We start from the raw sequence: 27,704 nt of genomic DNA on the forward strand, positions 1-27,704 counted from the left end.
TTCAAAACGAGGCCATTCTTCCACGAAATTCGCCATATTGAAATATTGAGGTCTGCTTTGTAACCCATACGATGGCGGCGGTTTTTCGCTTTTCAAGGCAACTTCCACAGACAACAGGATCACTTATGGCCACCTGCATAAGAAACCTGGGCATGGCATCTGTCTTGATGGCAAAAGCGGACAAGAACACAGATCCCATACAGAAATTGTTCGCGGAGAAGTTGCAAGAGTACAAGAAGAAAAGCGCAGCCGCTGGGGACGAATTGGTTGATTTTACGCCCGAGAAGAAAGCTAAAATGGAGGTAGAGATGGATCAGATACGAAACCGATTTGGCGAAGGAGATCTGGAGAAGTTTCCCAAGTTTGACTTCGAAAAAGCCAGCGCATGAGACAGGAATCTGTACTTTGATTATGTATTGAACTGAAGGCAACAGGAAGATATTTGATTGTGCCTCTTGTTCTGTGTGTTATTTGTAAGAAAACCGGGCTCTTTTCAATCACTGTAATTCTCTAAATTAAACTGACGTTTCAAATAGTGTTGATTTAATTGATTATTTTGCTCTGTTAATAAGTATGAATAAGCTGTGGGAAAGATCCGAGCAAAAGTTTGCTTTCTAATTACTCCATTATATATCTAACAAACAAAATCCATGTCACTGTGCATCTGTTCAATAACTGATCACAAATGACATCAAAATGTGATAAGAAAAAATAATGGAGCACATGAGGGGTAGCCAAGTGTGTTACTGATGCTCTTAACACATTTTGTACAGATCCATGGCAACATGGAATGTATTTGTCTTGAATGATAAAAACATAAAATGTGTTGACTTGATCTATGTGTCTGATCTCCAGTGGATCACAAGGAAAAACCAACCAAAGTGCAGGTGCATCTCTAAGTTCAGTTATCATATAGACCTTAATGTCTGATGCATAGTTTTGCTTAGTATTTTTGTGAATTGTGCGTTAGTCATTCAACAATGAAAGGAACACACCATTGGATGGGCCCAAATGTTTGTCATGCTGCCACTGACTTGTCTTCCACTGACCCAGTCACATTCGTGTGTGCCATACATTGTTTGCTATTATACATGTAACTAGAATCAATGTATAAAAGAAGAAGGTCCAGGAAGTTTTCTGACAAAACCTGCAAAAAAGAAATCAAGTAGCTCTTTTGAACTGCTTGAGAAGTTAAACCGATCAGAGGAGTTTCTTTTGACAGGTTTCTGACTCTTTCATGATGATTGGCAACAGCACCTAACTGGTTAACCTCAAGACTTTAGCTAAACCTTGCATGTATGTGAGCAATAAACCTTGCTTGGCTGTAGGAGGCAAATATAATCCTTTGCCATATTCCTCAGCAAAGGCCAAGTTTGAATTGACCAGAAAAGCCTGTCACTTTTGCAGAACACTTGAACAGGACATATCTGACTAAATCCATAAAGAGCAAATTAGAAATGTTGGAGATCACCATAATGGGCTAGAATGGTTGGATCAAAAGGCCCATTGTGGAATTCTTCAGATACTCCCACAAAACTTCAAATAGCTGGTACAATCTTTTGATGGCTATTCAAACAAAAGATATTATGTTCTTGGAACAAACATATTTTGGACCTGACTCAGAGTCACTTTGGCCTAACCCACAATGCAAATGAATCTAAGAAGGGACCAATACATAATTATATGCCAAACAACATAAACTTTATTACTGTTAATATCAGTTTGGAGGGCACTAATAAAATAAAAACTGGAAAAAAAAAATGACAATAACACAGTCAGAATAATCCTATGAGCATTTTTGCTCTAATGAATCTCCACTTTAGCACACAAAATGTGCTACAATGCCTGACAAAGTGAAAAGATTATGTACTGCTGTACAGCTTCTTCAGTTATCAACCACACGAGACAAAAGTTTAACAGTTGAAAGACTGAGAAAGAAAGAAGGTAAAGATGTTTCCTTTTTTCACATCAGTGAAGATGTCCAAAGAGTTCTGAAGAGGGGATAAAAGTTACTAAAATTCAAGATGTCATGTGCCTGAGCTGGGATAGTCATGATAGTACTTTAATACTAACAAAAAAAACAAAATGGAGTTCTGTGGTAGAATCAATTTTAAAGGAATAAGCAATATCCAGTTTCCACAAGAGAAACAAGAAAAGAATATTTTAAGAACACCAAGTATCACACCTATAATTGACCTAATTAAAGAAACCGAATTCACAGTTCTGATACAAATTTGATATTAGATGCATTTTGGTGTTAAGCAGACCTTGGTGTTTCAACAAAAAAGAACAAACAGACACAGTAACTCTTTAATTAAACAGAGTACCTTAGGACAAGTAAAAGCTGAATTATATTTTTAACCCTAAGAGTGACTAACATCTAATTTCTCCTCACAATATTGCTGCTGAACCAAACACAAAATCCATGAGAAATAAGGAAGTGATCATCAACTAAAGAATCCTTTGATTGTCAAACAAATTCTCCTTGTCAGTGCCATTAGAAATATATAGTGAACAGTGTGGAGAAGATGTATATTGAGCTTACTGTGTAAAGTGTTTAAAAAGCTGAATAAAACTCCTAAACTTTTGGCGACCTTACAATCCTCGACAGTAAAACTTGTGACTGTACATTTCTGGAAGGAAATTTTCTAGAGCTTTAATAGCATTAAATATTTACTTCTAGTAATTCACATTTTATTTCATTTTGAGTTTGTCACAGTTTTTGGTTCGCCAGACATGTTCAAACTAAAATCATGGAAATACTCCTCTGTGAGGTATAAAGTAACTAAAGGTGGTCTTATTCTCATCTGTTACTAATAAATAATAATACAAAAAGATCAAACAGATCACCAAGAGGAGTGATGTCTTTGCCAAAGGAGAACGACTGATTAAAGTTTAAATCTATGGCCTTTCTGGAATTTATCAAAGAACTTGATTGTGCTTGCGAAACAAAAATTTAAGACCATTCCACAATTGGGTTATTTTTGCAGGGTTGAAGAACAGGTATTTATTTCACGACATGGTAGATATTTATTTATTTACAGTAATTAGTATCTCTTTAAGTCCTGATCTGTTTCCCAGCAGTTAGGGTCAGGTACAGCTGAAGTGCAACAATTCCAATGCAGGAGGTAAAAGTTGTTTTTAACAGCAGCAGGCTCCAGGATTGAATTCCCAAAACATGGCTCAAAACACTAAGGAAATACAAAACAAACAGACAATTCTCCTTAGAATCCCACAATTGAATAAAATCTCATTAGATCGCTCTTGAAAAGCAATATCTCACCATGCTGTTCTCTGTACATTGTCAGAAGTGAGCAAGGGGAGTTGTTTAACAGTCACCAGCTTCTTCAGTTGGTGATCATTTATTCATTCTCTTGACCTTAATTTGTAACTCAGGGGTGATATTGTAAGGAGATATTAAATTTTAGACAATCTTAGGGTCCAAGCCTTAAAACAAGATATACAAACTGTATTACATCTTTAAGAGACTCCGAAAAGTGTTTTTAAACAAGTTACAGTGTTTGCTTGTACATATCAAGTCACCTTCAGTGAGAAAGTGTACTTTTTCAGTTTACCAAAGGACATAACTTTTACAAGGTAAAGTGAAAGTTAATAACTTAAAAATAATGAATAACTAGATTCCAGAAAATAAACAAATAAATGCATGCAGTCATATACAAAAGAGGGAAAGCTAGAGGCTGCATTAATGTAGAAAGAATACATTGTCATGTGCAATAATCATGGACGAATGATCATGATTGAGACAAAAAATGTGTGAAATTAATCCTATGTTAAATTAAACACACACTCATACATGTACACACAGATGCTTACTCAATAAGGAGAGGCCTGTAGCATGTTAGAGACATGAAAACCATAACTATTGGTAGGAAAGATTTCTGCAGATCTGTCCTACTCCATAACCAAACAAGAGTTGCTGTAGATATATGCTGAATCTGAAATGATGGAAAAGTAGATACATCATTTGATTGCTGCAGCAATAAATGTACACATATGTAGAGACTCACGATAAAACATGTACAGTGCGTATGTGTATTGTCAGCTAAGAAATCAGCTAAGAAAAAATCAGAGTTATAGCTTTACATGTTTGTATGCATCAACCCTTACCAAGCTGACATTAGCATCAAAACTCATTTGTATGTATTTCCAGTCAAATTCAACCCCTCTGGCACCGACCCACAGGGGGACAAGACGAGTCATCACAAGCTCAGCTGTCGCCCAACCTAAAAAAAATCCCAATAGTAATAATAAATAAATGAATTGAAAAAAAAAAAAAGACTCATGTTGTTTGACCATGGCTCCATACCACATTACTGCAGGTACATGTACATGCACATTACTTCCAGCACCAGTGCTATATGGACTTACATGTCATAATTCCAAGACACTTTATAATCATCAACTGGAATAATTCTATGCCAGACTCTGAAGGCTAGCAAAATGAAGTAAATATTGTGCTCTGAAGGTTCATAAACATGCACAGCATAACATGGCAAATGGGCAATATGTTGTCCTCTTGACCTACTACAGAATTTAAAGTCTTTAAATTGAATGTAGATGTTGTAGTTCAATTTTTTCTTTGGTTTAATTTTTATTAATTTAAAACTGGTTTAGAATTTTCAAACTGGTTTAAAATTATTAAGCACACAGCTCATTCTTATTTATCTGATGTTTTACATGTAAAATGTACTCTGTACAAAATAAAGTTGTGTTTTTAAGGTGTCCACATTTTAGCAAATTTTCATTTTACTGGTTGGAGTTAAGATTAGGGTTAGAGTTGGGGTTAGGGTTAGGGAATGTATTGTAGCAGTGTATTCAAGCAAGAAAACCTTGAACTGTTTGAACAAGTCTAGCTCTTTTTCCTTTAAAAGTACTGAAATAATGTTTCTGCAACACATAAATTTTATTGTTGAGTCTTAAGTAACAAGCAATACAAAAATTCCTTGCAAATTTTCCTTGCAGAATGCTTTCATTTTTTTGTTTTTAAATTCCTTTCCATTGTCAGTGACAATCATTTTTGGGAAACCATATGCGCAACAGTACGTTTTTATGGCTCTCAGCACTTCATCAGCAGCTTTGTTTACAAGTGGTGAAACAAACATATTTCTTGTTATGATGATCTACGTTATTAATCGTCCAGGTATGAGGTTCTGTGCAGTTGCATGGATGGTTTCTGAAATCCATTAGGTCAATCTCAACAAGAGAAAGGAAATGCAAAGACTGAAGGGGTTTTTCTACCGTTTTCACACGACTGGTAATAGATTCTTGTTCAGCATGAAAACGACATGAAGGAAGAAACAGGCTGATTACTTTACTGTTGACTTCACTGTAGTTATTGTTGATCCATTTGCTGGATATCTGTCTTCCTCAGTGATTTATGCGTTTGTGTGCAAGGCTTAAAACCTTATGAAGCTGTCCTTTGGCGATTACTTTCTTTTTGTCTTTCGTTACTCGCAAATTATTTTCATAGGACCAGTTCTTTCGCTTGATTGTGTCCATCTCCCATTTGGTCATTCGTAAATAGGTTTGTTCTCCTGAATCCAGTCCGAGGGACTTTTCTGTTTGCTGTTTTAAATATCTCTTCGTCTTGTCAAAAAAATTGTTGTCAATAAACAAAGTTACTAGCGATTCAGTTTTGGTTTCTTCCACTTTTAAATCATGTAATTTTTGAAGAAAAATTTCTTTTGAGACGCATGAGTTCTCTGCCATTTTTTCTTTCTAAGTCCAAATTTGCATCAAATGCGCATACGTGTAAGCATACGAATACTTTAATAATAAATTTGGCCGAGTAGAGGGGAACCTGAGACTAATAAATTATAATACTGTAAAAGGTGGTGAGATTGTCAACAAAATCTAACCTGGCCTAATGGATCGAAGAGACGGCAACACATTCTGAAAATGTTGGTGCATGGTTCAAGTCCAGGTGACTTGAAATAATGATAGAGCACCTAGTCTAAAGTCAGGAATAAAAAAAATTAAAAAAAAATCTGAGGAGTATTAGGGGAGTAGATAAGAAGAGAGTAAGGAATAATACGGTGATGAGAGATAAAAGGAGAAATTTTGTTCTTTATCTGGTGTCTACTCCTTTTTCAGAATTCCCTCCTAAAAAGCCAAGCCCCATTTTTCAATCCACACCCCAAAAAATGAAGACCTTTTTCAGACAGTTGATTGAAAACTGCCTTACAAAAATTACTGGTTAAATAAAATTGAACTGGTTTGAAAAAATTAAACCCGAGGAAAAAATTGAACTACAACATAGACACATACTGTAATTGCACCATGCATGCATGCGTTTGAATCTCTTAGAATGCTAATTATCCAAACAATAGCTGACATTGCCTTATACAAATTCAGAGGATTCCACAACTTACCAACACCAGCCACCAAAACCTTCAATTCACCTTTGCCAGCAACTTTAGTCATAACTAAATGAAGGCCTACAAGGTCTGCAAAGTCTACGGTGGATCTAAGAAATTCCTGAAAGAGGAAATTATTTAAAGAAAGTAAACTCTCTTACCCAGAAAAAACTCTTGCCACTAACATGTACATACATGTGGCATTTCTTCTGATTAATCAGTAAGTGTTATCACTCTGGTTTTGGTTATACGACACTCGGTAAAAAAATTTTATTGTAAGAGAATATTAGTTATGACTAAATGAAGTGGTATGGTCAGAAATACACCCATAGTAACATGAAAATAGAATGTTATTTAGGTGAAATTCTTTTACGTTTTGCAACTAATACCTTGGATGCATTTGAGCAAATCCTATACTACAGTACATGACTTTGTATATAAAAATAATTTTCTTTTTCCTCTGGCATATTTTTCCTACTATGGCGTTAATGATGACCTACCCCTATGAAGTCCATATGACCTGCAGAAACATCTGATGTGGGAAAGAAAGTTGCTAGTACCAACATCTGAAAAAAAAAATGACAGTCAGGTTATGTCTTAGTCAGAAAAAGTCTGATAAAAAAATGTAAACTATGATTTGTTCCTTTTTTGTTTGCTTAATTGTTTAATGTTCGATTTCGTCATTGTTATCCTGTCTCTGTCCTATCTACAACCGTACAATTGTCTTGAACCTTTTTTCCCTTCTGAATCTCTTTACTCCTTTCTAGCTGGTCAAATCCCCACACTAAAGAATGCTGTACCACAGTATATCAAACAGACTGGATCACAATTTCCCAAGATGAAAGTACAGAGTTTTTAGGCATAAATTAAGGTTAAAAAAGTAACACTTTCTGCTTTATGCCAAAATCTCTGAACAAACACTGCTACATTGAAAAATATTGAAAACCCACAGTCAAATTGAACTGTACTGAATCCACCTTTAATTAACATGTCAGATAATAATTACATTTTCTGAATGGCTTGATTGTTAAAGAGCTGACAACTAAGGCAAGTCTGTTCTGTCATGTCTGAACTTTCTCAATCACACTGCCCAAAGTTTAAAAAGGAGACTTTTTTCTTTAAAGAAAATTGAAAAACCAAATTATAGGTAAACCCTTTAATCCCCATGAGTGACCAAGGTAGAATTTCTCCTTATAATATTAATACAACCAGGGCTCGATACTAACTTTTCAACTTACTAGCCAAGTGGCTAGTGACATCTTAGATGTTACGACAATTTCAGTCTGTTTACTAGCCAAACTGGCTAGTGGAAATAAAAAAGCACTCGCCAAAACTGAATTTCTACTAGTCTGTGGCTAGTGGGCTACTGTTAGCATTGAGCCCTGACAACGTCAAGCAGACAAGGGATAAGAATAAAGAAAGGGAAAGAGTGCCATATAACCCCATACATTAATTAGGCATTCCGCTTCTTTGTCTTTCATGACAAAACTTTAAAAACAAAGTCTACTAGTCTGAATGCATAATTAATGTCTGGGGTTATATGGTACTCTTATCTAAAGAAAGATATCAATTTGGGGATTATTAGTTGATCCAATATCAAATTCTCTAAACTAAAATCATAAGAATTGTTTGGCAGACAGTAAGGAGAATTGCTAAAGCAATATTGAGACTGAAAGAATTAAGAATTGATTTTCATGTCATACAAAATCTCCTGTTATTTCAACACTTTTATCTAGATGAGATATTTCGATTTTCCACTTTCCTATTCACGAGTTCAAGCACATGCACGCAAAACTAAGTCGCGTGACTGTGGCACGTAGGTAATGGGCGCTCTCGATAGATAATATATTTTCTTGAAACAAAAAAAAATCACTTTTATAAACGAAGATTACCGATGTACAGCTACTGGTAAGCTTAGTAAAGGAGTGCCATATTTTGACTGCTACTTACATGTACTAGTCAAATAATAATGTATTAAAAGCAAGGTTGAATCATTCAACTCTAGTAGACTTGATTTGTACCTTACAAAGTTGTGTTACGAGATATGCAGCCCCTGCCTTCACACATCTCCAGAATGCACTGTACTCTGACCTAAAATAAGAAACAGTACACCGTATAAACTGATCGTTTGAAGGATCTGAAGACACACCATAACACACTAAGGTATTTCGATTCGATGAACACGCCAAATCATACACAAAACTCCGCCAACTTACAGTCCGGAACACTTGTAGACAATAAAATAAGGAAAGTACGCTAAAGCCACACAGTTTCCAAAATGAAATAAAGTCATTCTATACCGAAAATAAATTGAATTTAAACTCTTTCCTGACAAAGAGGTGTAAAATAAAATGGCCGAAATTGACGTAACTTGGTAGCCTCTCAGGAGTGGCTTTGTAGCCTCTCAGAAGTGGCTTTGTAACCTAGCAGCTCTCGAAAGGCGCAAGTTTCAAAATTCAACAGATTCGCGGGCGTCTTTTTCGAATTTTTATCAGTTGTTGTTTATCATTTTGATTTGCTTCTCTTATTTGCTTGAAAAAAGAAAGAAGATGCCGCGTAGGAGAGGGACGAGAAAAAATCAAACAAGTCGCATGCGGCCGGTGCTTCCAGAGGGCGATCTCGACTCTTCAATGAGCATCAACGAACGCAAAGCAAAATTGGACACTTATTTGAAAGATTTAAACACGCAAGGTACAGATATTGGAAAGCTAGCTGTTGTTTCGTTCGCGAACATGTGGTAAACTTACTTATAATTCTCTTTGAAATTATACTTTAAGCTGAAACTTTTATAAAGTGATCACAATGATTATTTTTTAAACCGGTGACGTTATGGTGTGATTTACTCAACGTTAACGATGTTTTCTGAAGCTTAAACTTGTGCCCAGCTTATAACTAAGAAAAATCGCTGAAATAAACTCAAGATTTCATTTAATATATCATGTCTTCTTTTTTCAAAATTTGCAACCACATTGTACATACATGTCATTACATCATAGCTCTTTGCTATTAGAATGCATATGTTTCAGCCATTTTAATGAGGTTTTGTTTTCAATATGTTTCAGCCATTGAGACTTAAAATTGACTATTAATAGCTTGTGTTATTTTCCATGCTTGTTCACGCGTAGTTCAAGAGAGAGTGGAAACGATGAAAGCCAGAGGCTATGAAATGATCTGTAAAGTGAAAGGAGCTTTTTCTTTGGAGATCTTGAAGCTTCCAATGGTAGGTTTCTAACCTGGCATGTTTGTTTTAAGAGTCACGAGAACCGATCAGTTTGAGAAAAAAAAAAGAAAAATGTACTTAAGAATACTGTACTTTTAAGAGTTTTTTCTTTAAGTCAATTTGATTAAATTACAGGATGGTTTATTTGCTATCAGATACTAAACTTATATAACCTTCATACATTAATTTCCTTTAAAACTCAACCCAAACGCTAGTAAGTTAATATTATTTTGCATTTTGTTCAATTGTCTGGCCATATACATTACATCACTTATCTATAAATAAGAATGTGTGCAAGCACATTTACCAGTACAGGTGAATGTGCTTGTATGAATAGTAAATATTAGATGAATATGTTGCTCACATAAAATTCTCAAAATTGTAAGCTTTCAAACCACAGTTGAGCAGCTTATCTTCCTGTTTCAACTTCTAGTTGATATCAAAATCAACTCAAAGGGCTTTGCTTGCCTCCCATTGCAACACAAAATATTTGTTAGAGGCCAGTAATTTAAAATTTTTTTTAACAAATCTGGATGTACAATAATTATTGTCATTCACATGTGATCAGACTAGTTGACTCGTTGGACTGCATTGATAAAATTATCAACTTTTTCTTGTTTTTGTAGAATATAAGAAAGATGAAGCTGAGTGATTATGAAGGTATGTGACTGAAAATTGAACAGTTCTCTTAATCCATTAACTCCCAAGATCTGATTGTTACTTCTCCCCTCTAGTTGTTACACATTTGCTCTTAAATTGGTGACAAGAATTTGGTGTTAACAACTTCTATCTGATAAGTTTGCGTATTCTTATTTATACCTGTTTGCTAGATAATGTTTGGATATTGTAGGGAGAAGGTGCATGTCAATTACTTCTGGGAGTTAAAGGGTTTTATGAAATAAATTATCATTAAAAACAGGTTGCTCTCTGCTAGCATTGAGAGTGAACCCCCAACTAGTTAGTCACTTTTGTAGTGGTCACCTTTTTACGTCCACAGGAAGATTTGAGATGATCAAGTTGGGAGAGGTTTGCCCAAGGTCTGGTCCTTATTAGGGACCTTACGCAACCTCGACAGCAACGAGGACGTGGAAAAACAAGTGATCTAATTGGCAGAACAATAGCTCAGCATGTGCGTTTTGAAACTTTGTACATTTCTTAGCCATCCTATGCAAAACAACAATGTGAAATCACCAAAATTTGCGTTGTATGCGAACCGAAACCGCGACGGCAAATTAATTTAATTTCCATTTGGAACTCAACGCTACTTGTATACATCATGCTGAAGTTGAGCTGTGGTGCCATATGAGACAGTAAGCTCATGCAGCCATTTTTGAAATTCTAACTATTGAGTAGAAATTCATTTTTTAATTGGTCTTCCTTGGCGTTGCCGTCCTGACTGCTTAAGGGTCCCTATTATCAGTGATAGACCCTCTGTAGACCTCTTATTGGTTCATGTTGCTCAAAGCCTCATATTTTACTGCAGGGGAAGAGACACCCATGCCTAATTGCTAATAATAAGCACTTGCTCACAAGCTACTGGTCAATGGTAATTGTCAATTATAGACTCAGGGGTCTCATCAACATTTTCAGCAGGAGTGCAACTGGTTTTTACAGGCAGGCAAAACTTTTTGAACTGAACTTCTTTACATGATAAACTTTCCTCTAGATAATCAAACCAGGTGAGCAAAACCTTCCTCACAACTGGTCAGTTTGCCTAGTGCCTGGCTCTTAATAAAACCCCCGGAGAGTGGATTACTGCACCCTCCCAAATAGCCAGCCATGATACTCCCAATTATTAGTATCTGTCATGTTTATGCACCTATCTTCAATATTTTTTCAGCCCAGGGAGGTGAGGTGAATGAAACTGCTCTAAATGAGGTACTACTAAAATTGCTTACTGTAATAATTTTTACAATGAATAACAAGCTATCTAGACTCTGTTTGAATGATTCTCCAGCTTCTTCAATAAAACATACAATATAATGGACAACCTTTAACTAATATCTATTTTTGTCAGCAACAAGTGCAAGATTGTTTGCAGTATGTGTATGAAATATAATATATAATGAACAAAAATGGAAAGAGAATCTGTCACTTGACAAGTGAAACTCAACATCCCCTACAATTGCTTGATTTTCCAGGCTTCAAATCTTTTAACTGAAATGACAAGATCAGTTTTACAACCAACAACAAAGGCTGCTACAAGGTATAAAGTAAAGATGCTTGGGACTCCTTGCAAGTGTCATTGAGACCTTCTCTTTTTGCTCTTTTTCAATTCAAGCTATTCAATAGTTCTTAAACAGATATATGTGATAACCAGATTACTTTTATGATACATAATTTTGGCTTTCTTTGTCCATAGAGATCCATTTACTGAACTAGGAAACCTGCCTTTGAAATTGAAAACTCCATCAGGTACATGTTTAATGATCACTTTGTGTCATTCCTTGATATTTCTTTTTGCTTGTTAAGATAAATTTAAACTTCCTTGGTGATACATTAGACAAAGTATAATCTAGTTTGACCAGTTAAAAAAATATTTTAAATCAGAGAAAAATTTCAACAGCAACATACATATGAAAGGTGTCCAGACCAGAAGCATGATCAAGGCTTCTTTCCAAACTTACAAGATCACACAGTTACAATGCAATTAATACAATTTATACATATGTGTGTTTTTATCCCAGTCTCATGTGAACATCTTTTAACATCAGCTTTGATTTGTAATTCTCTTTCTGTAGGAGTCAAAGTCAAAAGTGAAGATCACATGGGAAATGTGAAACTAAGTGTGAGTGAAAATTTTTTACATACTGACTAAAGCTGTTTTGAACTAGCTCTTCCTTGACTTGCTGTTTCTGCCTAAGGGGCAACCAAACCCAGGAAAGCAAATGAGATTACTTTGAAATGTGAACATTCCTTTTACCTTAGTTTGAATAATAAAAGGAGCTTTTACCATGTTTTTTTTATTAACTATTTCATCATTCAATTTGTGTTGGTTTTTATTAGCAATATTATTGTTGTCATAGAACAATGTAAGATAACCTCTGTAGGCAATAAAAGCTAGGTAAAACATTTTGCCTCTTTGTAGAACCAATGCTTCAAAGGAAGCTTACTCAAAATAAAAAAGCATGATGTACCTGTATCATAGCTTTCAAATATTTAATTTCATTTTCAGGAACCTGAGTTATTGGAACCAACCACAGCTCAAAGAACACTGCGTCCAAGAAAGGTAAAATTTTGCAACTTCGCTTAAATTCATGAGGAAATTTATGATGTCACTCCTGGCTAATACATGTATTTCAGACAGGTGAATGTAGTTTGCAGATGTAACGCTTCTTTAGTCAGGTGATCATTTGGTTTATCTTGTGACCTTCATGTTTGATTCATGGATGACATTGTAAGCAGAAATAAGATGTTAGTTAGTTAGTTAGGGGTCAAGTGTCAGTGGATTTAACAGAGTATTATAATATTAATTTATTAGCTTTGCCGACAGGCAGGGACCCTGCAACAGCTTGCACCAATTACTGCGGGCCCTAGTACCCACCCATCCCACCCTAGGTAGGACATCTACCACACAGTGATCTCGTGCTTGGGAAATTAACATCTCCTACCCCATAATATGACCATGTGCTTTAAATTATACTCAAAAGAATCTAGAAACTGGAAGACAGTGCAACATGTTATGTGAATAAGGGAAATTAGGAGTATACAGATGTACAATATCGAAAAGTTGTATGACTGTCTGCTGCATCATTCCTCTTCAGAGGAAGGGTATGTCCCCCGGCACAGTGGATAAGAACACAAGATCAGCCAAGACTCGCAAAACAAAAGATAACATTACAGTTGTGCCACCTTCTACTGGGAGACGCACAAGGTAAGGATGTCTGTCAATTTTCTTGTAATGTTTATGGACAGTTCTGCCTTGAAATTCAAACTCAAATGACAAAGGACTCAGTTCAAGTGCAAATGATTATAGAATGCTTTCAATTGGTGGATATGCTGGTGACTCAATAAATACATTAGACACTGTAATGCTCATTGACTGAGTTGGGTATGATCGGTAGGGTTATTATGTGGCTCTTATTTGTGACACACAGACCTTATTGCACTTGGTCCAAATTTCATGACCTGGCGCTCCTTTCTCAAAAGTCCTGGTAACTTAACAGACCTGTAAAGCTCTGTTTTCATTCACGATGGGGATTTCAAAAGTTTTGAAATAATACAATAAAACTATCAGCTAAAGAAACAAAATAGACTGGTTTTGGTGCTAGAACCCGCTTTTCTATCCTTTAATGATTTTAAAACATGGCTTTGGGCCTGTTAAGTTACCAGGACTTTCGAGAAACAGGCCTCCAGAGCAAAATACTTTACCATCCTACCCTCCCACTCAGTCAACCAGTTTAAATAGTATTATTTTGTTATTTTGTCTTCTGATTGTGTTATCTTAGCAAAAGGACTCAATCAAAAGCTCAATTTGCAACACCTGCAGTGAGGGAAATTCCTTACAGCAACACACCAATGGTGACACCAAAGTTCGATCCACGGTTAGTTTATACAATCATTTAATTTTACTGTACACACTTCAGTGAACAACGCTTTATATTCTAGGATCATTTCTATGTTTTATTTAGCTGTAGAAGTTTTCCAGCATTCACACAGCACTTAAATCAGTAAAGCCATTTTAACGCTTTTGTGTTCTATGTTTGAAGGTTACCAGTGACTCCTGCCCTGCTACGAGAACCTAAAGTTGGTGAAAGGTAGGTACTCTACACAACTGACTGTAGTGTTTACAGTCATGGAAAGTTACCTGAGTGTACAAATGAGTCAAAGTTGGTGGTGACTCGACTTATGTTTTGTTTTACTTAATACTGAATCCAAACTGTTGAATGAGCTTGTTGTTAAACGTTTTAATTTGGCAATTTATTTTTCTACCTCCGTTATTTCTATTTTTTTTTTGGAAATAAACCGCAGAAAACATGGTTTCAAAGGTACGATGGGCATGCATGTACTTATTGAAACATGAATTTATAGACAATTACAGTGTTACAGAACTGTGTGTAAAGAATAACAATACTCCTAACAATACTCCGAGTAATTTATCAATAGTTATTGTTCTAAGTACTCTATATTTTGCATCAAAATCTTTTTATTTATTTATTTATTTATTTTTTTCAGTATCATGTCACTGAATGGATCACCGATTGTAAATAGTGCTCCAGCCCCAAACACACCACAACTTTCTATTTCCCTTGGTAACGGACGGGTAAGCGTTCTGTAATAACATCGTTTCGGTTACTACCCTGGTCAGTTAAGTAAGTAAGTAAGGACTTTATTTATAGAGGGGAACACAAGTGTGACCATTCTTGGCAAAAATTCAGTCCAAAGAGTGCGCACAAGCCTAATGGTCAGTTTTCTGTTAATTTTACTCGCTGTGGCATTATTGATCAGCCCAATGTTCTAAGACTGTTTGGAGGTTATCTCCAACTTGTTCTTGTTTGTTAATATGCATGTATGGTTATCTCTCGATCCACTCGTTATTGAAGGTCTTGTACCGGTTATGGGTCGATCTGTTGGAAGCTTCAACATCCCCACCCCCCCCTGGACAACCCACTGGCATTTGACATGCACTTGGGTAGGGAATTTGAAGCTTCAAGTTGATCGACGCATTACTGCCAAGTTTAGTTTAAGCTTCACTTCTGTCAGCTCTTGTTTTTTTTAACGGAGCTTTTGTATGTCACGGTGTTAAAATTTCAGCCTCACATTTTTTCAAGCTCGTAATTTGCAATCTGTGTTAGCTTCTCCATCCATGACCATTCTTGCATCCTTTAAAATTGTCGCTCTGTTAGTGTCTCTCAAGAATGGTGAGCTACATTTCTCCTCTTGTAACAGCTGTCATTTTCATTTCTTACATCTTTCTCAGAGGATTCAACTTCATCCCACCTCTAACCTGAGCCCGTCACAATCGACGATTCTGAACGACGCCGCAAGGAAGAATGTGGAATTATTGCAGGTGTGTGCATACATTTGTGTCCAGGTGCTCTCTAAAAGTTAAGTTGAATTTTCAACGAAAAGTCGTGAAGACTCTTTAACCTCACATCTCGTCAACAGATAGGAGCGAATCTAATCCAGGCAATTTGACTTACGTGGAATAGTTTCCTTACTTAGTACATGTATTAGCTTTTAACACTTATTACACGTCTCCCTTGTAAATTGCTGAAGTTTTCCTGTGTTTGGCTCCAGTTGCATAAGTTTTCGGGCTTGTTGCTTTTTTTTTCCGCCCCTCCTACTCAGAATATGCCCTACACGCATTCCACTTTTTGCGTGCTTTCCCCCGCTTAACAAAGCTGTTTTTCTCTCTCGCGCTTCGTCGTTTTTCGCCTCCCAATCAGGCATGTTTTCCCGCGCTTCGCACTGGTTGGTTGTAATTTTGCGCCGGGTGCTGATTGCACGTTACCAGCACTTCGCACTGATTGGTTGTTTTCCCGTGCTTCGCACTGGTTGGTTGTAATCTTGTGCCGGGTGCCCAAAAGTTGTTTTCTCACACGTAGCAATTGTTGCATGGATGTCTACGCTTCCTACTTCTTACTTATTTTTCAATCGTTTAGCAGGAACTGCACGATTTTTTTTTTTTTACCAGTCCAGGCCCCGGTTGTTCAAGGGTTGGATAGCACAATCCACTGGATATGTTTTGTTAACACTTATCCGCTGGATAGCGATTTATCTGTTGGATAGCGTTGTCTGCTCTTTGAATAACTGGACCCAGGACTATACTAACAAATTCGTTGCAATGTTTCTCTCTCTTTCAGCTAAAACTTTCACAGCTCCTGGCTATGCCGAATCCAGCACAGAAGAAATGATTCTTCATTTATTCAGCTGTAATTATGGCAAGAAACCAAAGCTCACTGGCATTAAGACTAAAAAAAAAATGAGATGGTGTTTTTTATTTGTTTGCGGCAATTTTCAATTGAGTGTCGAAAGTTATCCAGATTGCATTGGTTTTTCTTTACTTCGCTCTGTGATTGGTACCGCCCTCTCGACTAATCAGATGCCAGACTAAAACCATTTACGACTTTCGTTTCCCGCGTTTTCACGCGCTTTGGGCAGTATGATTGGTTTTTTCTTTGAGATCTATTTGGCTCGTAAAATATTTTCCTCTCCTTTGATTGCCGTTGGGATTACCTTAATTTTGGTTTTGCGACAGTTAATCGAAAGGTGCTCCTTGTGGAGTGTTTGTGTTTGCTTGTGTTATTCACTTACTATGCTCTGAGAATTTTTCTCCTCGCTCTGTGTGTCTTTCAACATAGAACTAGTCAGATATGAGACAGCAAGCAGACTAGCCCTCTCACTGGAATCGACTGCTTGACTGCAAAGTCCGTTTGTATTTTCAACTTTATTTCACAAATCAAAGGCAGTTTTAAAGTAACAAGTCCCGTCAAGTAAAAATATGAAGACTCATCGCGATAGTTACCGTCAAACATAGTCGGTACACGGAATTGCATGAACACATTAATTGTGCTGCACTTTTATCGCCCCTAATAAGATACATGAAAAAATTTCTCAGTTCTGATTGGTTAAGATGAATGCAGTTTTCAGTTAATTCAGTGCAGAAGAGAGTTAATTCAGTGCAGAAGAGAGTTAATTCAGTGCAGAAGAGGGTTAATTCAATGCAAAGAAAGAAACAAACCAGACACTCTGATTGGTCAGAATGATTGGTCACTGTCACTTACAGAGTTTGAATAAATTATTTTTGCACGTGATGCGCGCGCTTTTCTTCTGCGTAGTTATGAGAAGCTACCTCGTATTTTTTCATGTATATTATTAATACATAATCACATGATTTTCTCGTGCAATTTGGAATAAATAATCACTTGTAAATTTTTTCAAAGACCACAAATTGCACTCGCCCTACGGGCTCATGCAATTTTGTTAGTCTTTGAAAAAATTTACTCGTGCTTATTTATTCCAAATTGCATTCGAAATCATGTGATTACCTATACAAAAAGCCTTGGTGTTTTAAAATTTGGCATTTCAAAATTGATTTTAAGGATTAGATAAGTGTAGGTCAGATTGCTGCCTTTTTCTCTAACAGCGGGCTGGTTATGGAGCATTAAATTACTGTTAAGTTTTCTTTCCTCATTTCAATAACACTGGCTCGTTGGTTTATTTTCCAACGCGTCGGCTGAAACTGAAATCACTAAACTGTGACACTGCTAAAGAAATTTATATAATTCAGTACTTAAAGGTGTATTTTATTATATCGGAACGTTCGGTTTGGTCATGTGGCTTTTCATGCGTTTTTCAAAAGTATTGTCTGCGGAGATATGTACATACCAGTGGTGTTGACAGAGAAAAATTTCGCATTGTCATTTCTTTGATAATTGCAAATTTTGGAGTTAATTTCTGGTAAGGTACTTACTTTTTGAACCGTGTTCTCCTACTATGTGTATTATGATAGACCTCTAGAATTTTTAGACGCCCTACATAGGCGAATTTGCGTCGATCAATTCGAAGCCTCAAATTTTCCCTTTTCCCACTCCCCAGGCATTTGAACTTGTAAAGATAGGTTTGTTCTAATTTCCCCTCCTGCCGGAGGAAAAACTTGTGTTCAAATGCCCCACCCGATTTTTTTGGGTTGTCATTTGAGGCAAAATCAACGACCGTGAAAGTATCGTACTTCCAAAAGTGAACTATTTACTGCTGCAAAGCCTTGATACTTTCGGTTCAAATCCCCCACCTCGGCCAGGCAAAGTTTAAATTCCCCGCCCCACTCCCCGGCATGGACGACGGTCAAATGCTGAGGGGCGTTGTGGAAGCTTCAAATTGATCGGCGCATTAGTAGCTTCATCTCAACTCAGGAGAAGGCTTTATTAAGAAACGACAACAGTGCAAATATTCCTGTGTTTGAGCCTTGTAGATGATCTGTAAATAATTATACTTAGCACAAGAAATAATGAGATAAACTATTCAAAACAACGAGTTATTTGAACGAGACTTACTCTAATAAAATGACTCAAAATTTATTTTAGTTTGCTCTTATGCATTAACCTTTTGAATGTGCTACGCATGGAAAAGAAAAGAGCAATATGAAGAATTCCTAGATCATTTTCCCTGAAAGTTTGCATTTGTCTCAAGCAGACAACACACTTAGTGTCCACCAAACTTTCTTAGTGAGCAGTCAAACTGTGCAAGACCAACTCAACTCAAGTTTTGATGTGCGATGCGCACGTCCCTTGGTTATTTCGATTTGATTTTATTCAATCAGAATCTAATTCTTACACGTTTCCGTGCGCAAAATTAAAGAGGAGCTCCCAACCTTCAGCGGAGCCCCATACCTATCATAAAGGTAATGACCCATCAAGTCGAAGAACTTTTGTCCGTGTCCGTACGCCTTAACGTACATGTCACTGCATTAAACATGCGCGAACAACTGTTTCGCGGGCCTAAGTCGGCGCATTGCGTAAGAGCAAGGAAAGGAAGAAAGGAATGTGCATGTGCTATTTCGTTCGTAACTTGGAAATCCCATTCGTGTGTGTTAGAAACCCACAACACGATAAAGAACCCTTCCCCTATTCGGTCAGGCCGTTGTAGTGAACCACATGCACAAGGTTTTGGAGTCCTACGAAGGTTCGCGTGGACTATTGGATACATATGCGTGGCCTACGCAAGCAAAGAACATGCCACTCGTCTTTTGGGTGGGAAATCGTACTGATTAGGTCGTAGTTGAAAACAGTTGCTCTTGGTAAATTGCAATTTCTTTTTAACTTGCAAAGCAACAATAGTTATAGCTAAAGCTATGTCAACCAGAAGAAATCGTTTTAAATCAAGTTTGTGGAGACGGGGTGTGGTCGAAAAATAGGCTAGAAAGATGGAGAGCAAGAAGTAAAAGGCGTAGAGCGAGTCAGAAACAACCAGAAAGGGTGCTGGAAAATAGGCAGAAACACCGCTAGGATATAATGTTCGCAGTGTGTAATCCAGAGATGACAGGCGACCTTGTGCTTGCTTTGTTGGTCTTTGTAAGCATTAGAAAAACTGTGAAGGTGTAGTCTGATCGTCCGGGTGAGCTTAGTCCCGAGAAGGACTGTTGTCGGTGGTAGTGACTGACGTTTCGACAACCTGTGCGGAAGTCATCATCAGAGTCAAGTGAATGATTGTTGCCAGTTCGTTTAAAATGATCGGTTGGTTTTGCCGTGATGTTATTGGCTGTAAGACTCGAGTGACGTAAGTCGGTCGTGATTGGTCTGTTTCGATCTGTCGGTAAAGTCAGGTCGTTCTTTTTCGGTCGTTTGTGATGTTTATGTCGTGAATGAGTCGTTTTGAAAAGCTATCAAGCATGTCTAGATGAATCCGTTTCTAAGGTAGCAGGTCACTTCTCCGATATGTCAACTCTTAGTCAACTCGCTGACACCTTTGTCAACAATCGTCTTGAATCAATTCGCCGACAAACTGGTCACTTCGCAGACGTACTCGTTCATTTCGCCAAAATCCTCCGCCACTTTTCCGACAAACTTCGTCAACCCTTTAGCTTTAAGCTTAAAGATCTCGATCCGAGATTTATTCTCAGTCAAAAACTAGCCAGGTGTGGCTAAGAATTTGAATGCTGTTTTAACAGGATAAACCTTTTATTAGTAATTCACATAATACAGCTGATACAGTATAGCGAACAACGATGAGAAATGTTTACGTTCCAACTTTTCCTTTCCAACCCTATCATGTCTGTCCAGCATGGCAAAATTGTTGCATCATGACGGAACACAAGCTTAAAATTTGTAAATATTCATCAGCTCCATCACAAAGACACTTGTCAACAATCTGAAAAAAAGTAAAGGCTGTAACGCGTGCTGCTACAGAGAGTAAATATTACCCTTAACATATGAGGAGTTGAAGAACGACAACGATAGCAAAGTGACTGAGAAATTTTTTGAAATTAGGCAAAAACCCAAAATCCACCTTCTTAGACAATTCTAAGGTGAATTCCCCTCAGTTAGTCATTCGATACATTTGGGCAATAAGAAAATTTCAAGGCATGGAAATTAAACTGGTTAAAGAAGAATAAAGTTTTCAGAAAATCTCAAAGTACTTACAGCTATTTTTTCCATAATGGCAGATTTTTGATGGTCATTTAACTCAGCCATTTCAATAATTCTGTCGTGAACCTGGTAAGATTTGGAAGTAAACCCTTTTGTTATTTTTTTTTTTACTTTGGAAGACATTCGTTCAGTACCGGAGAGTATTTAACCCTCCCCTCTAGCTGCTACACATTTCCTTGCAAATTAGTTGAGATAATTTGGTGTTAGATCAAGGTAACAAATTAACTTCTACCTACTAAGTCGAGTATTCTTATTATCTGTTTACTGGACAATGTATGGAAATAACGGACAGAGAGATGCTACATTAACAGAGTTCGAAGAGAACCATAAGAAATGTATAGAGAACAGCATAAAGAACTTGCATACTGATAGATGTTTGCTTATATGGCTCAATTAATACAAATTGCTGCTGGCCTTGGAACTGCATCTGGCTAGCATTTTAATCCTCACAGGGGATGCAGATGTTAGAAACTTGTTACAGGAAACAACAACACATTTATCATAACTTACAAGGTATTATCATACCTGGTTAATGACCTGAGCAGCTGCGTGTCCCTCAGCTATTATTTCCTGGTAAGTGTTAGATGTTGTTAAGAAAAGTAGATAAATGTAATAACTAATAAGTTGTTAAACCTAATAATTTTGGTAATGGCAAAAATTAGGTCAAGAGGTTAAACTATTGGATCCTCTGTCACTACACAGCTAAGATATACATTTTTTAGCATACTGCAGTCAAAACCTCTCTAGAATTAGTGAAACAATGTGTTATCAAAGGTAATCCAATATCACAAACAAAAATATAGCTCACTAAGGAGAGGGGAGAGGGGGGATGGGGTTACAGACCACCTCTTGGCCATAGCTATGCCCAGCCTGAGAATAGCAATATTCAACTCTGTGGTGTTTTTGGTCAAGATAAAGGCTTGGCCCATGCCAAACAAGGGTCTTTAACCCAGGAGCACAGCAAAGTAACCAAGGATTAGGCCACCAAATCTTTTACAATTACAAACAATAAGATGATCAACCTCAGCAGTCCCTTACCTGAACTGTAGCATCAAGCTTTTCAAATGAGTCCGATTCACAAGCTTCAAAAAGTTTGTCTGCCATTTTAATTGGAACAACCTAAAAGAAAGTCACCAAAAAAAATGATACATGTTCATTATTTTGTCGATACTGATAGGTCACTGTATATATTTTTTGTTTCATGTGACCTTGCAAACCTTTGATTTGATAAAATAAAAGACAGTACTGTAACTGCAGTTGGGAAAATTAATGATCAATCTTACCCCAGCTATTTCACTGATATCATCAGCTTCTACCATGTCTTCACCTTTCAATCTGTGAGCACTCTGTAGGTATGTTATAGCCTATAAAACAAGTCAAACAATAAAAGAAAAGAGGCTGATAGTTTCGAAAGAAACTGTTTGGGGCTGCGTCGGTGGGAGTAATGAAATAATTTGGATATATCAACAAAGTTGAAATGGTAAATTAGCCACCGTAATGATTACAAAAGCTGACGTTTCGAGCGTTAGCCCTTCGTCGGAGTGAATTTCGGAGCCTTCGTCGGAGCAAACAATAAAAGGTTTGTTTCATCAGTGCAAGGATGGTTTATGTGGATGTAAGGACTGGTATGGGGCCTTTAGAACAACCTGAGCACTTACTGCGAAGATAAACCAATCAGATGGCTGCATTTTCCCATTCTAGGCTGTGCCATAAACTCCTCTTGAGGCAAACATGCAATAATCAAATGGACATGGTAGAAAAAAATGGAAAGTGAAAATCTGACTTTTGCAAGATGACTCTCTGATTGGTTATACCCTGGTGTACAGCTCCCTAAGTCTCTAACACATTTTAAAAAAAGTCATTTGTTTGCCTATACCTGCTAAGTAAAAATACTTTAATAGCATGTTATGCTTTGACAGTCCTTAAAAAGACATCACTGTTTTCTTTACAGATCATTCAACATTTCCTTTCTCACCTTCCTCATGTCACCTTCTGATATCTTTATCAGTTCTTGTATCGCCTGTTGTGAACAGAAGTTTTGGTAACTTTATACAAGGAATACTACTCAGAACTAAGAAAACTCTAACCCTTTCACTCCCAAGATCTCATTAGAAATTCTCTTTACTGTCTGTTATACAATTCTTATGATGTTAGCTTGGAGAATTTGATATAATAGGCTCTTAATAATCCCCAAATTGATAATTGTTTTTCTTTATTCTAACTTATCACTCATCCGGTTAATATCCCATTGGTAACGTCTGAAGAAATTCAATTTTATTCCATCATGGACATTGAAGAGTTAAATCAGTGTCTCCTAGTAAAAAAGTCCCCTCAGTAAAGGTAACATAAGCAAATTTATGGTGAAGGGATGTCAATCAGGACCAATGTTTGTGTTCATCAAATGGAAGTCTCCAAGAAAGAGGTCAAAATCACAAATCATGAGGTTAACAATCTCCTAATTCTCTAAAGCATGCAGATATCAAATCTTACGATTGACCGTTAACATAATAATAATCTTCATGTATGAACTACAGACTGAGGAGTAGGTGAGAGAGACTGTCAAAGAACCATACAAAAACTTTCAAATTAATTCTGTAAAATATTACAAAATTGATAATTCCTAAAGCTTGCATAATTCTAAAAGATCTTGAAGTTTAGGTCATTCAAAATTCATTTACTGGTTTTACCTTACTATCACATTTAACATCTTCCTTTTCACAAATCATGTTGAGTCTTTTCTCTAAAGTATCTGTAGATAATGGCTTAAAACGAAATTTGGAACAACGGGAAGTCAGGGGCTCAATAATCCTGCAATATAACATGTAAACAAGTAAAATAATTAACTGCTTTTAATAAGCTGTCTAGTGTTATATATTTTCCAGCTGATACATCTTTCCCCAGTAGGTTTACCAAGTTATGTGTTCATGTTTTCCTTCAGCAGCATTGTTAAAATATATACAACCTCATCGAATGAGGCCTTAAACTGCTGTAAAAAGTAAAAATTTAGCAATAATTTAGCGTTCCCGGAATATTTCTTATCCCTGATGATGCCATTGATCAGCGAAAGCTCAGATATTCAAAAAAAATTTTTACTTTTTCCAGCAGTTTTAGGCCTCATTCGATTAGTTTGTTTATATTTTACCAAGCTAGTTTTACTGTAAGGAGAAATTAAATGCCAGTTACTCTTAAGGTTTTAACTTTAAAGGCTTAATTACAAGGTTGTACCTTATATTTCTTTTTAATGTCATCACCTGCTTACGTAGTTACAAATGAGACAAAATCTTGTAGTTTTTGTTTCCTTCTCCATAGTTCTTCTCAGGGCTGCCTGTTATAAATAAAAAAAAAAAATTAAATACACCATTTTTGAAGTGTGAATGTTACACAGTTTCACAATTGGTGGAAACCAACAGACTGATAAAGAGGCTCAAACCTGAGCACTCGGTGTCATGGAGTCTGCTTCATCCAAGATAACCAGCTTAAAAGGTGGGCATGGTTTACCACTGTGGAAAAATATTATGACCAATGATTATGATAATTATGTATAAACCAAAAACAAAAATAATGCCAAACTTTTTATCATTTTAGTATAAATTTAAAAGAGTATTGCAGTTAGCCACTGAGCATTTTGAAGCCAGATGATGCTGATGTTGACATCTATAATTTAATTGACAAATTTAGAAAATTATAATCTTTTTAAGCTACATTTGCTATTGTTGTTGTTCTTTCGCATGTCAGATGTAATACCAAATTGGCTTATGTCGCTTCTGTAACATACTGAAGCCATGTTGTTTATTTTCGACCTTGTGGGCATGCGATACAAATATAAACCGCTGGCCGGTATCGGCCACATATATTACAGCTTCCTCCCTTCAGTCATGCTTGTTTTTGAAGAATTTATTTTAATGTTTCTTTCCCTCCTGCCTTGATAAGCTTTGTTCTTTTATGGGGAGGGATTGTTAGATATGTATTTTTATTGCTAAAATAAATAAATTTTGTTGTTTGTTGTTTATTTGTTTTCTTAAAATGATACAAGTTATCCTGAAATGAGAGAAAAGTGAGACATCATTTTAGTGTTTCCACTGCAAGCAACCAATGTTGCTTCTTGGCTAAAAATTCCTATGCATTCTGAAAATGTGTGATCCAGGCAAAAAAGGGCACTTGAAGGTAAATAAAAGAGAATCATAAAATTGCTGTAGTAACTAAGAATAGCCTGCAATATAAACAAAGAACTTACTCAGCACGAATACCAGAGGCTGCCAGCTGAGCAAACTTCTTTACTTTATCTCTTACCACCTGAAAATGCAACATGGTATGAAAACTTTGCAACATTGTAGTCAGTCATTAGAAAAATATATTCAAAATCGATGTCTTTTCAATAGTAATTAATACCTTTTCTTTTTCCTTATTCATTCTATTCATGTTAATTGTTGCACGTCTGTATGCACAATAATTCTTAATAAAGACCTTTATTATTATTATTATTATTATTATTATTATTGGAATTCATCTTTGATCTGAGATTCTAATAAATGACCCCATTTTTTCTTGTTATTCTGGCATGTGATCAAGTTGTTTCAAAGCAAACCAGTTATGCAAAGCATGCCTGGTCATCCTTTATTACTGGCTACCCATTTGAGCAAGCTTGAATTTTAATAAAATTAATCAAAGCAAATTCAGCTTCGTGGATTTGCAGATTTTGATGAATTTTTACTATTTTGGTTACAGCATGCATTTCTGAACATATCTCCTTGTTCTGACACTTGATCAATAACAGATGTTTCTACGGCTGACCTGTATTCCACGTTCATCTGATGCATTAAGTTCAAGCACCCGTGATCTCATCAATTCAGGTCTAAAAATCACAATGAAATACAGGTCAATAGGTATTTTGGTCATTTTTGGGCATACTGGCCTCATCTATACCACCAGGACTTACACCAGTCTAAAACAATACTGTGGAACAATTAGGAGTGTTACTTCTCCTCCTGGGAAACATTCTAGTCCATCTCGAGATAACATTTTGCAAAGTTTTCCTGGTACTTCTCAGTTATCTTTCTTGTTTGGAGGGACACCATGAGGTTAAAAGAATCCTACCAGGGAAGAGTCTGCACTCCATCTAATTGTCCAATCCAGCTGCAGCTTATCACCTTTTCTAGATCACGAAGAGACTAAAAGTATTCATACCCCCCACTGGATGGGAAGCCAGTCCATCACAGGTTATCTTTGATCATTTTGTCAGCATTTCCTGACAGTTCACTGGTACCCATTTACACTCCTTGGTAGAGAGAGGCACTGGGTGAGTATAGTACAGTAAATACCCGCAAGTAAGAACCTAAATTTTTAGGAGTTAGCCTAAACAGGTTCTTATATAAATGGTACTTAACAAAATTTTAGGCTATTTAGGTTCTTAAAACAGGTTCTTATTCTTGGAGAAAAACACACCTGCATAACAAGTTGGCAATTGTCCTATATTTTGTAACTACATATTTTGCACTCATTTTTCTTAAGAAAATCATGTTTTACAGCAATGGCAATCTGGTTTTTCTTCGATTATGATTACAGTAAATAATTTCAGTGTACCTGTAATGTACTATATGATTTTAGAAAATAAGAACCTATTTTAATTTTCTTAGGCTAAATAGGTTCTTGTTTACAGGGGGTATAAATGGCAAATTTTAAGCTAACAGGTTCTTAATTTTTAGGTTCTTACTTGCTGGTTTTTACTGTATCTTGCCCAACAATATAACACAATGAACAGGCTAAATCTCAAACCTGGATCTCCCAACCTAGAGTCCAGAGTGTGGATCCATGTTTGACAGTCGACTAAGGCATTGTGTGAGATGTCGATGTAAGCAGTGTTGTCTGTACTCTTATTGACAACAGCAAATTGACCAATCAGATTGCAGCATTACTGCCAATCGTGTTATAAAAACCTCATTTCTGAAGATAAACATACCCAAACAGTTGTCTTGCAATAGCAAGTATTGTGGATGTTTTTCCTGTGCCAGGAGGGCCATAAAAGAGTAAGTTTGGAAGATCAACCCCTTCTAGTGATTTTTTCAACACTGCCACAACTTCATCCTGATAAGCAACTTCATCCACAGATCTTGGACGACTAACAACAAAAAAGTGAGTGGCTTATCATTATTTTTATAATCAACATGAACATAAAAAAAAAAACAACAACAACAACAACACAAAAGATAAAGTAATCAGGTCCCAGTTGTTTGAAGGGTGGAAAATAAATCCTTACCCAGTGGATAGCGCAGTACTTTTTCCTGACACTTATCAACTGGATAGTCATTTATCTGTTAGAGAGAGCTACTTTATGAACAACTGGACCTGGATAGACTAGGAACAGAAAAAAGTTAAATAAAGGAGCTCCTTTCTGAGACTATGTAAAATAAAATAGCATGTCACATGAAATTTCAGTGAAATTTAAGTGTTATTTAAGTGTTCTGAACAGACTGTCTACTCTCCTTTCTGAGTGTCATGATTTGTTTGGGTGTTAGTTCTGATAATCTGTTGTCACACCAAGACAGCATCATAACACTACAATGCAGGATACGTTGACTCTTTAACATAACACCTTAATTTCCCGTTCTGTTCATCTACTCACATTGATTTTTCATCCCAAAAAAAAATAAAGAAGAGAAAGGAGAACAATCGCACTCCAAAATAATTCGAAGAAAACGTTGAGCCTAATTGAAATCACGAAGGACGTCGAGGAAAGGAAATCAAAGGCACTCACTATTTTTCAACCCATGGAACAACAACCCTTTTGTTTGAAGATCCTGCCGTTTCTTCGCCTGTTTGTAGCTTAAGCTTCGAAGAACTAGCAGTCGAACTCTGTCCACGTAGGAAAGCATCCATCTCTACTGATGATGCTCTTCTTGTATGAAAACAAATACAGAAACAAATCGAGTTACTTATTCAGTTGTTGTTCCTTCCAACATGGCGAGATATTTCCCGCCAAATTCTCGCCTACAGACTGGTCACGAACTCAGCCCAGTTTCTTTC

At 36.5% G+C, this 27,704-nt stretch overlaps 4 protein-coding genes across 4 annotated transcripts; 2 read left to right on the forward strand and 2 right to left on the reverse strand.

Annotated features, from left to right (window-relative positions):
* The first annotated feature begins 2 nt into the window (after positions 1–2).
* On the forward strand, positions 3–535 carry LOC111329866 (ATP synthase peripheral stalk subunit F6, mitochondrial). Its single transcript, XM_022934621.2, has one exon. The coding sequence runs from the start codon at positions 72–74 to the stop codon at positions 387–389; it is 318 nt and encodes a 105-aa protein (XP_022790356.1). The 5' UTR covers positions 3–71; the 3' UTR covers positions 390–535.
* A 1,798-nt stretch (positions 536–2,333) lies between these two features.
* LOC111329863 (BOS complex subunit TMEM147) lies at positions 2,334–8,756 on the reverse strand. Its single transcript, XM_088727141.1, has 7 exons — positions 8,594–8,756; positions 8,399–8,468; positions 6,878–6,943; positions 6,393–6,498; positions 4,129–4,244; positions 3,835–3,956; positions 2,334–3,191 (listed from the first exon to the last, which is right to left on the reverse strand). The coding sequence occupies exons 1-7, from the start codon at positions 8,668–8,670 to the stop codon at positions 3,059–3,061; spliced, it is 690 nt and encodes a 229-aa protein (XP_088583267.1). The 5' UTR covers positions 8,671–8,756; the 3' UTR covers positions 2,334–3,058.
* A 50-nt stretch (positions 8,757–8,806) lies between these two features.
* On the forward strand, positions 8,807–17,354 carry LOC111329864 (borealin-like). Its single transcript, XM_022934619.2, has 14 exons — positions 8,807–9,068; positions 9,503–9,597; positions 10,224–10,257; positions 11,438–11,475; positions 11,739–11,803; positions 11,960–12,012; positions 12,339–12,385; positions 12,773–12,826; positions 13,362–13,471; positions 14,046–14,141; positions 14,307–14,354; positions 14,773–14,860; positions 15,518–15,607; positions 16,404–17,354. Exons 1-14 carry the CDS (start codon positions 8,927–8,929, stop codon positions 16,452–16,454), a joined length of 1,011 nt encoding a protein of 336 aa, XP_022790354.2. The 5' UTR covers positions 8,807–8,926; the 3' UTR covers positions 16,455–17,354.
* Positions 17,355–20,197: 2,843 nt separating this feature from the next.
* On the reverse strand, positions 20,198–27,670 carry LOC111329861 (replication factor C subunit 4). The gene is made up of 13 exons (XM_022934615.2): positions 27,436–27,670; positions 26,641–26,799; positions 25,476–25,536; positions 24,919–24,977; positions 24,115–24,184; positions 23,936–24,009; positions 23,372–23,492; positions 22,660–22,704; positions 21,968–22,048; positions 21,723–21,803; positions 21,210–21,254; positions 20,679–20,750; positions 20,198–20,406 (listed from the first exon to the last, which is right to left on the reverse strand). The coding sequence occupies exons 1-13, from the start codon at positions 27,555–27,557 to the stop codon at positions 20,305–20,307; spliced, it is 1,092 nt and encodes a 363-aa protein (XP_022790350.1). The 5' UTR covers positions 27,558–27,670; the 3' UTR covers positions 20,198–20,304.
* Between the last annotated feature and the right edge of the window lie 34 nt (positions 27,671–27,704).

This window comes from Stylophora pistillata, chromosome 7 (assembly GCF_964205215.1).
Source record: "Stylophora pistillata chromosome 7, jaStyPist1.2, whole genome shotgun sequence".
Taxonomy (NCBI): domain Eukaryota; kingdom Metazoa; phylum Cnidaria; class Anthozoa; order Scleractinia; family Pocilloporidae; genus Stylophora; species Stylophora pistillata.